Source organism: Balaenoptera acutorostrata (assembly GCF_949987535.1).
Source record: "Balaenoptera acutorostrata chromosome 6 unlocalized genomic scaffold, mBalAcu1.1 SUPER_6_unloc_1, whole genome shotgun sequence".
NCBI lineage: Eukaryota > Metazoa > Chordata > Mammalia > Artiodactyla > Balaenopteridae > Balaenoptera > Balaenoptera acutorostrata.
Genome location: NW_026645490.1, coordinates 368,217 through 384,421, shown reverse-complemented (window position 1 = coordinate 384,421; position 16,205 = coordinate 368,217). Strand labels below are relative to the sequence as shown.

The window sequence follows — 16,205 nt, the reverse complement described above, 5'->3', positions numbered from 1 at the left end:
GGATTCTGGAAAGGTAATTCACGTTGTTTCTCACCTGAAATCTATAGACTCCTTAAACTGCCTTCTTTATAACTAAAGAGATTCCAGTTCTCAGGAAACTATAAAAAGAGGTCCCAAAATTAGAAATCCAAAAAAACACACCGAAAAAAGACAAAAAACAAAGACAAAAAAGTCTCCTCAAATCAACAAAACATAATTATCAAAATTTTTCTCGATCTTCCTTTCTTTCTTTCTCTCTCTATCTCTTTCTTTCTTTTTCTTTCTACACCTAAAGATCACATCAAGAGACACGATTGGTTTTTAAACCCAGGAAGCCAAAGTTAGCTCAAAGACTAGAGTATGAGAGCTGGGGTTTTCAAAAATACAAAGAGACAAGAAAAAGAAAACCAACCAACCAACAAAAAAACACCCTGACCACTTGGCGCTCACGCGCAGGTCCCCACCCCATGACGCTCTAAGGCACGTCAGCACACCTACCTGAAGAAATCCCAGAGGAGGGCTGGCTTTAAGATGCCACCCCAGAAAGCTTCTTATTCAGTTACATCTAAGCCTAGTCTCATAATCCACCAAAGTTTGGATATTTCCATTCTCCCTCAGGATAAACTTCATCTTCCCCCAGACAAACTGCAATGGTTAAGATGTGGGTTATGCAACAAGACCTACTGTATAGCACAGGGAACTCTACTCAATATTATGTAACAACCTAAATGGGAAAAGAATTTGAAAAAGAATAGATACATGTATATATATATATATATATATATATATATATATATATATATATACACACACACACATATATATATATAACTGAATCACTTTGCTGTACACCTGAAACTAACACAACATTGTTAACCAACTATACTCCAATATAAAATAAAAGTTAAAAAAAAAAAGATATAGGTTATGGTAATAAAACAAAAATCTTTCACATAGACACAGGCAAATCAAAGCTAAGAAAGTCACAGTAAAATTATTCACTAGCTATCGACTTGCCTTCTCTTACATCACAGATCGAGTGCCCCAGGCAGCACCAATAGACCAACTGCAGTGGGGAAGCACGTAGTGTTAGCACCAAACCATCTAGGTGTGAATTCTGGCTCTGCCACATTAGCTCTGCCTAACTGGCTTTTGGCAAGTTACTTCAAACTCTCTATACCTCAGTTTGCACATCTGTAGAACAGAGATCATAATAAAATCTTCACAGGGCTGTTGTGAAGACTAAATGAGATAATGCAAAAAGCACTCAGTATAGTACCCGGTGCAAAACTAAAGCTCTATGGTAACCACCATCATTATACCCAGCACCTAGGCATAGTGTCTAGTGTTAAATAAAGAATTATCGTGCAAGCAACCCATGCTTTGCCTAACTTTAAAGTTAAAGATTCCAGTCAAAAAAAATTTTTTTTAACTTTTCTAAGATAACTTTGCAGTGGAAAAATCACCACCACCAAAATCAGAAGCATTCTACACCAAAGTTATGCCTTAGCACAAGTGGCAGAAATGAGCTCCTTACATTTTGATTCTTATCTAAGTTCTTAAAGGGAAAATAAAAGTTACAATGCCAAGAGGGCCAGAACTCTGTTATGGCAACTCATTTAAGGTACAGTTTAGGCACAACTATCTAATTTCTTAAATAGACAAAAATAAATGGAAAGTAACTGCATATCACATTTGCACTTATTTTAATTGTAGTTTTGGCTCGATGCCCAGCTAGGGATCGGACATAGCTCTGTGAAAGCAGGGACTACCCTTGTCCGTCTTGTATCCCCAGAGCCCAGGGTAATACTACCCAGTTCACAGTCGGTACTCAATAACTATTTTTTAGATGAATAACAGTGCTTCGTAAAATACAAAATCCCATCTTGCTTCTTGGTTTGGCAACTAATCCAAAACTGATCTCGTTTATCTGTATTTTAAGCAAATAAACTGCCCTTTCTGTTTATTCTGACTTGGATTACAAAAAATGCCCCTACGGAGCAAAACATTCCTCAGTAATCATGGTCCCTGATCATTCCAATTGTGGATATATGCCTAAAACAATCTCTTTTTACTGCAACACAGGAAATTCGTACAATTGTCCCCATCCCGTCCCACTTAAAAATCAGTTTTCAATTAGTTTTTTTCTGTTTTTCAGATATCTTTGAAAATTTCCTTTCTGTACACAAGACCTTACAGATATAAAGACAGATACAGAGCAGAGACCCTTAGAAGTCACCTAATACAACATCCCCATTTTCCAGATGCCTCCAAAGAAAATCACATTTGAAAGGAAGCCACACTGCCAACATCCTTCGTAAGCCTCTTGAGGTCTCTTTAAAGACAGAAGTAACAAAATTGAATTGTAACGTTATTCAGAAAAGAGGGAGAAGATAGAGACTGAACAGCACCTGTCCACACACAAGGGCCCAGGTGGACACCCCAGTGCTCCCAAGCAAGGAGTAGTTCTAAATTCACTCCTTCATTCAGCAGGCATGTTTGTGGGCCTTCCGTGTGCCAGACACTATCCTAACTGCCTGGGATACATCAATGAAGAAAAGAAAGATCACTGCCCCTGCTTCACCTACATTTTAGGCAAAATTTAACAGGCATCTAGCAGAATAAAGAAAAGAACATCATCGGTCCATTTTAATAGAATGCAAAGGGCCAGAAGCACTCCATAGAGCCATAAAGATCTTTAAGCCAGTGGTTCTCAAATCTGAGTGCATTTCAGAACCACTTCAAAACCACCCAGAATGCCAGGCCTCACCCCCAGAGTTTCTGACTCATTAAGAGATCAATGTGGCCTGAGAATTTGCATTTCTAATGAGCTGTCACCTAATGTTAATGCTGTAGGTCCCAGAACCACACTCTGAGAACCGCTGATCTACTGTTCAAAATAAAGCAAGTAGCCTGGCCAAAGCCACAGGCTGGAGCTAGACCAGATTTAGTGTTCTTCTTCCTTCTGATTCCAAACTGGTCAAGCCTTCTCCATAGGAGGACACAGCTGTCACCTACCCACTTAACGGCAAACACTGCCCAAAGAAAAAGAGGTTTTTAGCTTTATGTATAAGTTGGAGAAAATCAGAAATTAATGTTTTAAGTAGAAAATATCTTAAACAGATAGGATTGATCACTAAACACTGACATAAAAATGAACATTAGAGAGTCTGTTCTTTCTTTCTCATGTCCAATGGGTCCATAAAAGAATGTTTTCCTTGAAGGTTTTATCATGAGGGTCAGATTCAGTCTCAAATGAACCTATTTATTAAAAAAAAAAAAGTCTATTACCTAGAAGTATATACATGCACTACAATATAAATTAGTGACTGTATCAGTAATAATTTTAGTTTTGTTCTAATTGTATTTTCTAAAATTTTTACAATAAACATGAATTCCTTCGTAATAAGGGAATAAAAGTTTATTTCTTTAAGAAAGTGTTTATTTTAAAAGACTTTTAATTAGAAAACTCTATAAAAGGCATCAACTAATAAACTGCACAAATTAATACTGAATGATTTTTTTTCCTAGTACATAAATATTTCAAATAATTTATTTTAGCATTTTAGGCCAAATCTCTGTCTGGATTAATGATTAATACCAATGAAGGAAAAACACCCTTGAAATATATCTGATGTTATTTAAACAAAGAGAATAAAACAAAACTATGATCATTTAAATAGCTGCATAAAAATCACATTTACTATTATTCTACATAGCAATTGATTTTCGTCTATACTGTTACTTTTCAACAAATGAATGGATGTAATTCTAATTCTTGCAAATAAAGTAAAAAAAGTTCTATGTCAACTATACCTCAATAAGAAAAAGAAAGAAAAAGGTTTGTGTTTCTTGAAAGAAAAATAAACTGCTAAGTTTTGGGGAAATAACAGTGCATCAAATGGCGAACAAAGTCACACAGCCGTACCCTGAAGATACCAAGGTGACTAAGAACTACAGCCCAACCCTATCCCCCGCCCATCATCTTTCTGGATCTTCCAATCTAGGGAACTCCTTTATTACTATACTAAAGTCCACATTCCAAAGATAGAACTAGAGTTTAAAATATAACCTGCTAAAAGGGCAGTGAGTAAAGGAGAATCAGTTTGGTGAGGAAATCACTTGCCTTTATAAAGACAAGCTCTTACCATTCGACAAAAGTTCTGGACCATCTCATGAAGCCTAGACTCCAATTAAAACAGTCACTTTTAAAGAAAAAAGTGTACCCGTATGACTTACATACAATTTATAGCTAATTTTCTCAAAACTGGCCCCTAAAAACAGAACTCTCCTTTTAATACTATTACTGTACATACTTACTTGGTACATTGTGAGTACCTAGTAAACTATTATATACTTACTATATATATATAAAATACTATTATATACTTACTACGTACTCACAATGTGCCAAACAAAATCTTCTCATTTAATCTCCAAACCACTTTATGAGGTAAGTGCTACTATTAGAATCATTTTACAGATTAAGAAATTTAAGCACAGAGTGATTATTTGTCCAAAGTCACAGAGCTAAACTGAAGATCCAGGATACCGACATGCAAGCTATAATACTTAAACTGAGATCCTTAACCTTTGGCTCCATCATGGTTTTGCTATGTTTGAATTACAAATTTTTCACATTTTGGGAAATCAAAACTAAGTTTTCTTGCCAGAAATATTTTAGAACACCAATGAAATGAAATAAATGGCGAAATAATCCAAGCACTTTTAGAAGTCGCTGTACTTCTAAAAATCATACAATTTACATTAAGTTATATAGTCCAGAGACAACTTTTCCAACAGCACGATCACTCTGGGGATACGGCTGTGTTAACAATTACCTATGGAAACCCGGCATTAAACCGCACAAGATAATTCTATTAGGAGCGTGGAAGGGAGGTTTTCATCTGGTTTGTTTGGGGGTCTTTGCGGGTTTTTTGTTGTTGCTGTTCTTCGCAACCAGGTGAGCTAATGAGCTGGAAGATAAAAGTCTAATCCTTTCCTATTCCTTCAGCTTATAAATATAAGGCTTGGGAGTCAAGGCTTGCGGGGTCCACGTGCGCAAGGGCTGTGTCTCCCAGGTGCGGCCCCCCGAGCCTGCGCCTCCCGCCCTGGGGAGCACGCGCCACGGGGACCCCTGGCCAGGGTACCGGGCGGCGCGAGGCTCGAAGAGACAGGGGACTGGGAGCAACGGAGAGGGGAGGGAGCGACCGCGGACCCTTACCGAACTCCGTGCCCCGCTGGTGCGCCGACATGGCTGGACCACCACTGCACCGCCGGCTCCCACGCGCCCGCCCGCCTTAGCTCTGCCCTTCCTGCTTCCGCGCGCGCGCCCTGCACGCCCCGCCCTCTCCGCTCTAGGGGCGGAGCCACCGGCCGGGACGCGGAGGCGGGATCCCGGGTTCTTTTCTCTGCCGGGAAAATCCGCTGCGCGCGTTCCTCGGTTTTCTCCACCGGGTGCGGAACTCGCGTACTAACTCCCGCAAAACATGCTGCCAGAACTCGTGGTGAAACCCTTAAGTTGCTGACTGTACTGAATAAAAGCATTTGGAGACTTTTCACAGTAGGATTACAGAACAAGAAGGGAGAGGATCCTTCCAATTACTGCCTGAGACCAGAGCTCGAGGACCCCACACCTGAAACGGGAGCGGTGATCCCTTAGACTGGTAAGGGCGGCCAACCAGCAAACTGGGGCCCGGTGCCCTGTGACTTCTACGCTTGGCTTCCTGAAGAGAAGCAACTCTGTGGCCTGAAAAACCAGGGGGCCTAGGAGTGGGAACAACTGGGGTCTCAGCTTTGCTCTGGCAGCGATTAAGTGTGACACTGGGCCATCAACTGCCTTTCTAAGCTTCAGTGTCCTTATCTGTAAGAAAGCACCTTGACAACATCTTTTTTTATTATTATTTATTTATTTTTGGCTGCATTGGGTCTTCGTTGCTGCGTGCAGGCTTTCTCTAGTTGCGGCAAGCGGGGGCTGCTGTTCGTTGCGGTGCGCTGGCTTCTCACTGCGGTGGCTTCTCTTGTTGCGGAGCACGGGCTCTAGGCGCGCGGGCTTCAGTAGTTGTGGCACGTGGGCTCAGTAGTTGTGGCTCATGGGCTCTAGAGCGCAGGATCAGTAGTTATGGCGCACGGGCTTAGTTGCTCCGCGACATGTGGGATCTTCCCTGACCAGGGCTCGAACCTGTGTACCCTGCGTTGGCAGGCGGATTCTTAACCACTGCACCACCGGGGAAGTCCCTTGACAACATCTTGGAGCTCTAAAATTCTGATTCTGTGATACTAAGAATTTTTTCAGCCTGACTTTTTTTGTGAGCAGGAGGTTAAAGTCATCTGGAGTCACTCAACACAGGCTACTAATCAACTCTGTACTCACGGTCAGAGACAGCTCCACTCTGCTTAAAGAAGGAAATCTCTTAGTTATGGCTTGTTTACCATGAGCCAGTTAATATGCTAGGTACTTTCAGAGAGATGATAGCATTCGAATCCCAGAACAATCCTGCCAAGTATGTACTGTATGTCCACTGCTCTACCTACAGACACCAAAGTTATGAACAGAGGCATCCTGGTGTAATGGAGCAGACTCCAAACGGGTCCAACTCAATACACCAGCAATTCCACCTAATGACTAGCTGGTTCCAGGAATGTTACTGCCTGTAAAATGGGGATGTTCAAAATAGATTTGAGTTGCAAAGGTGTTGTACATGTGTAAAGCATCTAGTACAACACACATCATGGCACATAGTAGGTGCTCAACAAATGGAAGCTACGAATGTTACTGTCAGCTTCACACAGCAATTATAGGCTACATAGGAAAGGTAATCCCAGTCTTTTCCCCCCCACACATAGCTGCCTCTCAGCCTTGTCAGCACAAAGTTATTGTCAAACATTTTGAAAGTGTCTGCATCCCATTCATTTATATAATAGCATTTTACCTATTTCTGTCTTCACCCTGAAAGCCCCGAGCTGGCCTAGCATTCACAGCTAGACCACCGTGTTCCCCAGTAGAACATAAAACAGTTTCACAGAACACCAACATCACGCAAGGCCATTGTGCCCCTGATAAATCAACAGAAGCAAGACCCCTTGTAATCACGTCTGAACACAAAAAATGAACATTGTCCAAACCACAGAAATGACCAAACAACCCCCTAATCCTGACTGTTGTAAGTGACTGTCACTTCTTTACTTGTCAGTTTTAGCCTCACCCCATTCTTCTTGTATTTTAGATAAGAATTAAAATGCCCTGTCGGAATTATCACCCCTTCCTGCCAACATCAATGCAGAGCAATGGCCCACTTCCTTGAACTTTCCCCAAATCACCAAACACAAGCCCAAATCCTATGTCATTTCTGACACCCTCTAACTGAGACACCTCACAGTTCCCCTGGTGAGTATTCTCCCTTATTGCAGCAAGTCAGTAAACCCAAATTTATACCTGGTGATCTTTGGCTGGAGAGGCCTGAAATCCCTAAAAGATACAAAGACAATAAATGGAATTCTATTTTTTAGAGGCAGATAACAACTCTAAGCCAGATTCCAAGCCATTCATTATGCATTCATGGATAATGTAAATGTATTAAAACAAACCCAAAAAAGCTGTGAGATCCTTAGTTGGAAAACCAGAATCTGGACAGCCTCCTCTAGCAAACATTTTTGCAATATATCTGACAAGAATTTCTCAAGGACTTTTCTAAAACTGGCCTGTTGCACAGTACTAACCTGGAATTAATCTCTACAGTTTGAACGTATGTCAAATTGGCAGCATTCAGAGACAGTAGGGATGGAATGCAAAAAGTGAGGTTTTTTTTAATGAAGAAATGTTGCTAAGTTTCACTTTGTGGACTTCCCTTTTAAATGTATTGCTTTCTGGAACTTCTGAAGTATCCATCCTTAAGGTAAGGCCTCTCAGCTCTTTGGACCACTACTACATTGGAATCTCCCAAAAGTTTTTTTCCTGAAACAGATTCTAGGCTTCACCACAGCGCTACTGAATCAGAATCTCTAGGACCTTGGAATCTGTATTCTTAACAGATTCCCTCAGATGATGTTTATGCAAGCTAAATGCCAAGAATCACCAACCTAGAGGCAGAGAAACTATGCATGCAATCTGGAGCTAAAGACCAAACTGGCTCTTACAAGAGTAAAATTGTCTTTATTGTATTCTTTTAACCCATTTTGCATGCCATTCCTTTTTGTGGATATGTTTTTAAATAAAAAGTTACCAGATAAATTACTTATCTTCCCACCCCCACTTCTCCTTCAGTGAAAATTAAAGCTCTAAGAATATGTCATATTTATCTTGAAACCTCAAGAACATACCTGGCCTGGGAGACAGGAATAATCCAAAAGTTAAAGGCCAAAGGGCATGAACTATTGGGTTGGCCAAAATGTTCATTCAGTTTTTTCTGTAAGATGGCTCTAGTGGCACTTAGTTGTCTTTAACTTCATGCAAAACAATTCTGTGGAACTTCCCTGGTGGTGCAGTGGTTAAGAATCCGCCTGCCAATGCAGGGGACATGAGTGCGAGCCCTGGGCGGGGAAGATCCCACATGCCGGGCTTCCCTGGTGGCGCAGTGGTTGAGAATCCACCTGCTGGTGCAGGGGACGCGGGTTCGAGCCCTGGTCTGGGAAGATCCCACATGCCACGGAGCAGCTGGGCCCGTGAGCCACAATTACTGAGCCTGCGTGTCTGGAGCCTGTGCTCCGCAACGGGAGAGGCCGCGATGGTGAGAGGCCCGCGCACCGCGATGAAGAGTGGCCCCCGCTTGCCACAGCTGGAGAAAGCCCTCGCACAGAAACGAAGACCCAACACAGCCAAAATAAATAAATAAATAAATAAATAATTTAAAAAAAAAAAAGGGGCTTCCCTGGTGGCGCAGTGGTTGAGAGTCTGCCTGCTAATGCGGGGGACGCGGGTTCGAGCCCTGGTCTGGGAAGATCCCACATGCCGCGGAGCGGCTGGGCCCGTGAGCCACAACTACTGAGCCTGCGCGTCTGGAGCCTGTGCCCTGCAACGGGAGGGGCCGCGATAGTGAAAGGCCCGCGCACCGCGATGAAGAGCGGTCCCCGCACCGCGATGAAGAGTGGCCCCCACTTGCCGTAGCCGGAGAAGGCCCTCGCGCGAACCGAAGACCCAACACAGCCAAAAAATAAATAAATAAATAAATAAAGTAGCTATAAAATTAAAAAAAAAAAAAAAAAAAAAAAGATCCCACATGCCGTGGAACAACTAAGCCCGTGCACCACAACTACTGAGCCTGTGCTCTAGAGCCCGTGAGCCACAACTACTAAGCCTGCACTACACAACTACTGAAGCCTGCGCGCCTAGAGCCCGCACGCTGCAACGAAGAGTAACCCCCGCTCGCCGCAACTAGAGAAAGCCAGTGCACAGCAACAGACCCAACGCAGCCAAAATAAATAAATTTAAAAAAAAAAAACAATTTTGTTAGATTGTATGTGACAGCTGTCCTATCAGCATGCATTTAAAAAAAGACATCAAAATTGGTGAATTTTTGTATACCCATTTTAATATTGAAGATGGAAGAAAAAAGTAACATTTTCGGCATAATATGCTTTATTATTTCAAGAAAGGTAAAATGCAACTGAAATGCAAAAAAAGATTTGTGCAGTGTGTGGAGAAGGTGCTGTGACTGATGGAACGTGTCAAAAGTAGTTTGTGAATTTCTCCCTGGTGTATGCTCCACAGTCGGGTAGACCAGTTGAAGTTGATAGTGATCAAATCGAGACATTAACTGAGAACAATCAACGTTATACCATGTGGGAGATAGCTGGCATACTCAAAATATCCAAATCAAGCATTGAAAATCAATTGCATCAGCTTGGTTATGTTGATCGCTTTGATGTTTAGTTTCCACGTAAAGCAAAAAAAAACCTTCTTGACCATATTTCTGCATGCGATTCTCTACTTAAACGTAATGAAAATGTTCCATTTTTGAAACAAATTGTGACAGGCGATGAAAAGTGGATACTGTACAATTATGTGGAACGGAAGAGATTGTGGGGCAAGCGAAATGAACCACCACCAACCACACCAAAGGCTGGTCTTCATCCAAAGAAGGTGATATTGCATATATGGTGGGATTGGAAGGGAGCCCTCTATTATGAGCTGCTTCCGGAAAACCAAACAATTAATTCCAACAAGTACTGCTCCCAGTTAGACCAACTTAAAGCAGCACTCGACGAAAAGCATCTGGAATTAGTCAACAGAAAACACATAATCCTCCATCAGGATAATGCAAGACCGCATGTTTCTTTGATGATCAGGCAAAAACTGTTACAGCTTGGCTGAGAAGTTCTGATTCATCTGCCGTATTCACCAGATGTTGCATCTTCAGATTTCCATTTATTTCGGTCTTTACAAAATTCTCTTAATGGAAAAAACTCCAATTCCCTGGAAGACTGTAAAAGGCACCTGGAACAGTTCTTTGCTCAAAAAGATAAAGTTTGGGGAAGATAGAATTACAAAGTTGCCTGGAAAATGGCAGAAAGTAGTGGAACAAAAGGGTGAATACGTTGTTCAATGAAGTTCTTGGTGAAAATGAAGACTGTGTCTTTTATTTTTACTTAAAAACCAAAGGCACTTTTTGGCCAGCCCAATACTTGTGTTCGCTTGGTCATACGCCCAGGGCCTACTACAGTATTTGTTAGATGAATGATCGTATATTACTGTTTGTGCTGCTTTCTTATAGTGTCCACTGTTTTAACAAGTCCAATTTTATTCGACTGTAGTCTTTATGATTTCTTAGAGCAGTCATTCACAGGTTCCTTAGGTAAAAATTCACTTAGATTATGGATTGTCAACAGTATTTCTAAATCGGATGGGGGAAAGTGTAGAAACAGGGAGGACTAGGGGAGAGTATGAATATTAGAATCAAAATATTTCAGAACTGCAGAGAGACTTCTAGAACATCTAGTTCCTACTTCATGGTGAAATAAGAAAAATAAGAATTATACTGCCTCTTTTATGAAGTTTTATTCAATTTAAAGAACAGTCCTGACACTATGCCCTTCACTACCAACTTGGATTTTAAAATGACCTTTCTTTCATGAATATTGTGCTGGTAGGTGTTTTAATAGCCTCACTTGGCAAAATTAGAGTCAGACCACTCAGTCTTGCCACCGACCCCCACCTAACCCCCCCTGCCTTTTTTATCTATTTTTCCACCAAATCCCAAAGTTGGGGAATCACTGATAAATACATAACACTAGCTAATATTAAGTGCTTCGTATGAGTTAAGCCCATTCCATCAATTATTTGATCCCTCCCCACCAAATCTGTTCAAACCCAGGCAATATAACCTACAGACCACACACTTACTGTTCCAACTATTTCTTTGAAGCCAAACTCATTAGACAAGTCATTTAACCTCTGAAATAGTTTCCCATATGTATAATGGAGATACTACCTATCTCCACTGGGTTATTGGAGAGATTAAAAAGCAACAGTATTTTGGGCTTCCCTGGTGGCACAGTGGTTGAGAATCTGCCTGCCAATGCAGGGAACATGGGTTCGAGCCCTGGTCTGGGAAGATCCCACATGCCGCGGAGCAACTGGGCCCGTGAGCCACAACTACTGAGCCTGCGCGTCTGGAGCCTGTGCTCCGCAACAAGAGAGGCCACGATAATAAGAGGCCCGCGCACCGCGATGAAGAGTGGCCCCCACTTGCCGCAACTGGAGAAAGCCCTCGCACAGAAACGAAGACCCAACACAGCCAAAAATCAATAAATTAAAAAAAAAAAATGCCACCTCAAAAAATGCCACTTTGGCATAAATATGGTTTTGAGCTGAAAGCCATTGAAAATCAGCAGATGCAGGAAGAAATCTTCCCTCCCCTTTTCTCCCTAAAAGCAGGGCATGAATTTTCCCTGAGACCGGGGCCCCCTCTCCCGAACCAGGAAGAAGAGAGTGACTCTTGTCACCAAAGGTGGAGAATGGGCACTGAGGTGAGTCTACATAAACAAACCTTATGAAAATAGCGCTTATCTCCCATCAGTTTCCCCATTCATTTCCTACTCACTTTCCTCCAAACCCCCTTTCCTTTCTTAAAAATGGAATATAAGCCCCCAAGTCTAACTACTTCTTTGAGTTTCACTTCCTTCCTGTTGGACTCTTTCACACAGAAAATATTCATTAAAATAATTTATTTTTTTCTTCCATTATTCTGTCGTTTGTCAGTTTACTTTGCAGGCCCCTACGAATAAACCTAAGAGGGTAGAGGAAAGAAATTTCCTCTCAGACATTAGCAATGAAGGGGAAAAAATGTTTTAGTGGTGACATGGGAATGAACTTTGGAGTTGGTCAAATCATCACAATGGTCACATCAGTCATCTATGCTGAGCAACCCTCCCTTGGTATTCTTGTCCTGCCTCTATTTCTCATGATATCTGGTAGCACTGCAGTGCCCAGGAATGTAATGAGCTCTCTCCAAGGTGCGGCCTATATGCAGATATTATTTTATAAACTATTTCCAGAATCTTGTTCAAGGTAAAACCATACAATTCATGTTCTAAGTTCGAAGGCAGCTCAGCTCACAGAGAAGACCTTTGAGAAAGCACAACATGCTTACGGGTCTCTGGCATGGTATCAATGTCAGCCTCTAGACTGTGTCAAAAGCAATTCTGCACTCCCTCGTATTGACCAAACATGGGTAAAATACCTCTTCTGGTGCTTCCTTCTCTCTGATGATGTAGCTACCTGGGAGCCTGTAAGAACTCACTAATACTATGCTTTCTAAGAGCTCTCACTCAAAATTGTATAGTTTTTCTTTAATCATGTGGATAGCTTCAAGATTAGTTTTTTGGATTTGGTATTTTTTACAATGGGATAACTTGATAATATATCTGAGAATACCCTTCCCAGTAATTCTAGTCTCCTTGACATCAGTAACATACGGAAGAGAAAAACCTTTGTAAAATGGTGTTAAGGAAAATTATCCAAAAGCCTGAAAAAAACTAAAGGGACTTTTTGCCTGTTCTTTCTTAGTTATGCTAGGGTTTGATTATCAGGCCTGCCTGAGGATTATCTGAATCTCTATGCATGTACCTTTGCATCTTTGTTTAACTTGTTATTTACTATTGATAAAGGTATGGTGTAATTCTGAAGGGGTTGATGTTAATTGGTACCTTGATTTCTGTCAGAGAGCAATACAAATAATGTCTGTTCAGTAGGGATGCAAATGATTCCTTTCTGATGGAAAATACAATTTCCAAAATTCAGAATGTTAGCTGATTTTCCCTACAGAACATTAGCTATTTTTTATCTAAAATCAGTAATCCTATTTAAGAATTCTTCCAGCTACTATAAAAGCTTCCACCCCATTTAGTTCTTTTGAATCAGCACTACCATCATGCCAGTTCTCTTATTAATGGGTTCATTAAATCTGTGACATATACTCATTTTACATTTGCATGAGAGTCATGAGTTTAATTTATGAAAATGATACTTTGACAAGGAGCAATTGTGAGTAGCACAATGTGCACCAGTCAACAAACCATGGGCACACAAAGTAAGGGCTACCTGCATGGACATACACACCAAAAAACCGGTCACTTTCAAACAGTATCTCTGCTATCTTTTCCCTGCTTTTATTTGGGTTCATAAGAGCTCAGATTTCCCAATATCTAGTAGATATGTTAAGTTTCTCTGTTAAAAATATGTAGGCTTATATTTGTTTTAAGTTCATATATTATTTTTAATCAAAATTTTGGACTCTGCCCTTTTCCATAGGATAGTTAGTGCCTAGTGATTTGAGGGTGGGTCTGATAACAGGCTCCTAGCCAAAGCTGAGATTTATTCTGGAAAGTTTAAGCCTGCAGCTCCATACTGTAGGTGTCCTTACACCTACAACACTGAGGTGTCCTCACTCACCACCACCTCCCTGCCCTGCTTGTTCCCGCTGTCTGCCTGGAGAGAACCTGGGGAGAACCTCCACCACTGCCCCACTCTTCCTTCTTTTTGGTCTTCCCCCTTACTTGGGGAGATTGCTTGTACACTTCTGCTTTTCCTTCTCCCTTCCCTTTGCCCCTCTTTTACCAAGTCTAATCATACTCCTTTGATGGGACTATTTCCCTTGCAATCAACTTCATTGCAATTGTTTTGATTAGTGGTTATTGGCACCATTCCCCTATCAAAAAGAACTAATCAAACACCTGACCTGGTGGGTGGGGATCAATTCCACTATGATGAGCAAAGGAGAGCTGAGAGGACACTGATTTCATAAATGGACTCGTGAATGTTTTAGTTATAAAGAGTCTTGTGTCCCTATACCATTTAGTAATTGTAGGCCTGTGAAACTGAATTTTAAATTAACAAAAACTCTGCATTGTTCAATTCAAAGGATAGATTCTACTTACTATTTTGTACCAGAACAAATGTTGAACTGGCACCAAAGATGAATGACACATCCTACCAGCCCTCAACGAGGTCACAGTCCAATGGAGTTGAGAGGCATGTACATATAACATGCAAGATTTCTTTTATAAATATTGCAGAGGTATAAACCAGGTGAAATTAAGGCATAATTAGGGAGAAACACATGATTTAAGAATCTAAAAAGGCTTACCGGGGGCATTACATTTTATTTTATTATTATTTTATTTTAATGAAGTCCTGTTGCATTTTATATTGAGTTCTGTGATCCATTTAATGTATATGAAAAGTGTAAGGTCTTTGTCTAGATTCATTTTTTTTTTTTTTGCATGTAGCTGTCCAGTTGTTCCAGCACCAAAATTACACACGGAGAAACAGACAATCTCAATAGGCCTGTATCTATTAAAGGATTTGAAACTATAGTTAATAACCTGCCAAAAAGAAAGCACTAGGGCCAGATTGTTTCACTGGTGAATTTTAACAAATATTTTAGGGAAAATGTATGCTTATTCTCTAAAAATAGAACTAGAATGAATACTTTCTAACTCATTCTATGAAACCAGCATTATCCTAACACCAAAAGCATACAAAGCATTACAAAAAAAAAGGAAAAATTCAGACAAATGAATATAGTTGCAAAAATCCTGAACAAAATATTAGTCAATCAAATCCAACTATGTATGAACAGAATTATACACCATGGGCAAGTGGGAATTCTTCCAGGTATACAAGGCTGGTTCAACATAAGAAAACCAACTAGTGTAATTCATCATATAAACAGGTTAAAGAAGAAAAACTATATGGTCCTATTAATAGATACAGAAAAAGCATTTGACAAATCCAGCATTCATTCATGACAAAAACGTTCAGTAAACTAGAAATAGAAGGGAACTATTGCAACTTAAGAATGAGAATTTACAAAACACCTACAGCTAATATAATATTTATTAGTGAGAAACTAGATGCTTTCTCACTAAGATTAAGAACAAGGCAAGGGGGCTTCCCTGGTGGCGCAGTGGTTGAGAATCTGCCTGCTAATGCAGGGGACACGGGCTCGAGCCCTGGTCTGGGAAGATCCCACATGCCGCGGAGCAGCCAGGCCCGTGAGCCACAACTACTGAGCCTGCGCGCCTGGAGCCTGTGCTCCGCAACAAGAGAGGCAACGATAGCGAGGGGCCCGCGCACCGCGATAAAGAGTGGCCCCCGCTTGCCACAACTGGAGAAAGTCCTCGCACAGAAACGAAGAGCCGACACAGCCAAAAATAAATAAATAAATAAATAAAAAGAACAAGGCAAGGATATCGCCTCTTAACACATTTTTTCAACATTGTCCTAGAATTCACAGCTAATATAATTAGACAAAAAAAGGAAATTAAAAGTATATAAATTGGAAAGGAAGAAATAAAACTGTTTTTGTAGATGACATGATCATCTATGTAGGAAATCTCACAGAATCAACAAAAAACTTTGAGAACTAATAAGCAATTATAGCAAGGTTGCAGGATACATTTTTCACGTATACAAATTAATTGCTTCCCTGTACACCAGCAATTTACAACTGGGTTTTGAAATTAAAAAACACAATATCATTTACATTAACACCCAAAAATGAAATACTTAGGTATAAGTCGAAGAAAATATGTGTAATATCTATATGAGGAAAAACTACAAACCTGTGATGAAAGAAATCAAATAATTTAAATAAATGGAGAGATACTACATGTTCATGTATAGGATGATCAAAATTGTTAAGACGTCAGTTCTTCCCAACTTGATCTACAGATTTAATTAATCCCAATCAAAATCCCAAGTGATCTTGTGGATATTGACAAACTGA

General features: G+C 40.6%; 1 protein-coding gene across 6 annotated transcripts in view; it reads right to left on the bottom strand.

The window, feature by feature from the left end:
- LOC130704559 (ninjurin-1-like) overlaps positions 1-16,205 on the bottom strand; it is a 125,711-nt gene that overhangs the window by 86,169 nt on the left and 23,337 nt on the right. The window contains exon 4 of one of the 6 annotated variants that reach the window (XM_057539236.1): positions 9,556-10,422. The exons of the other annotated variants lie outside the window; for them this stretch is intronic. Within the exon in view, the coding sequence (XP_057395219.1) occupies positions 10,355-10,422 (68 nt within the window). The 3' untranslated portion in view covers positions 9,556-10,354. Of the gene's footprint in view, positions 1-9,555; positions 10,423-16,205 lie in introns of those variants that run through there. 6 annotated transcript variants of the gene reach the window in all.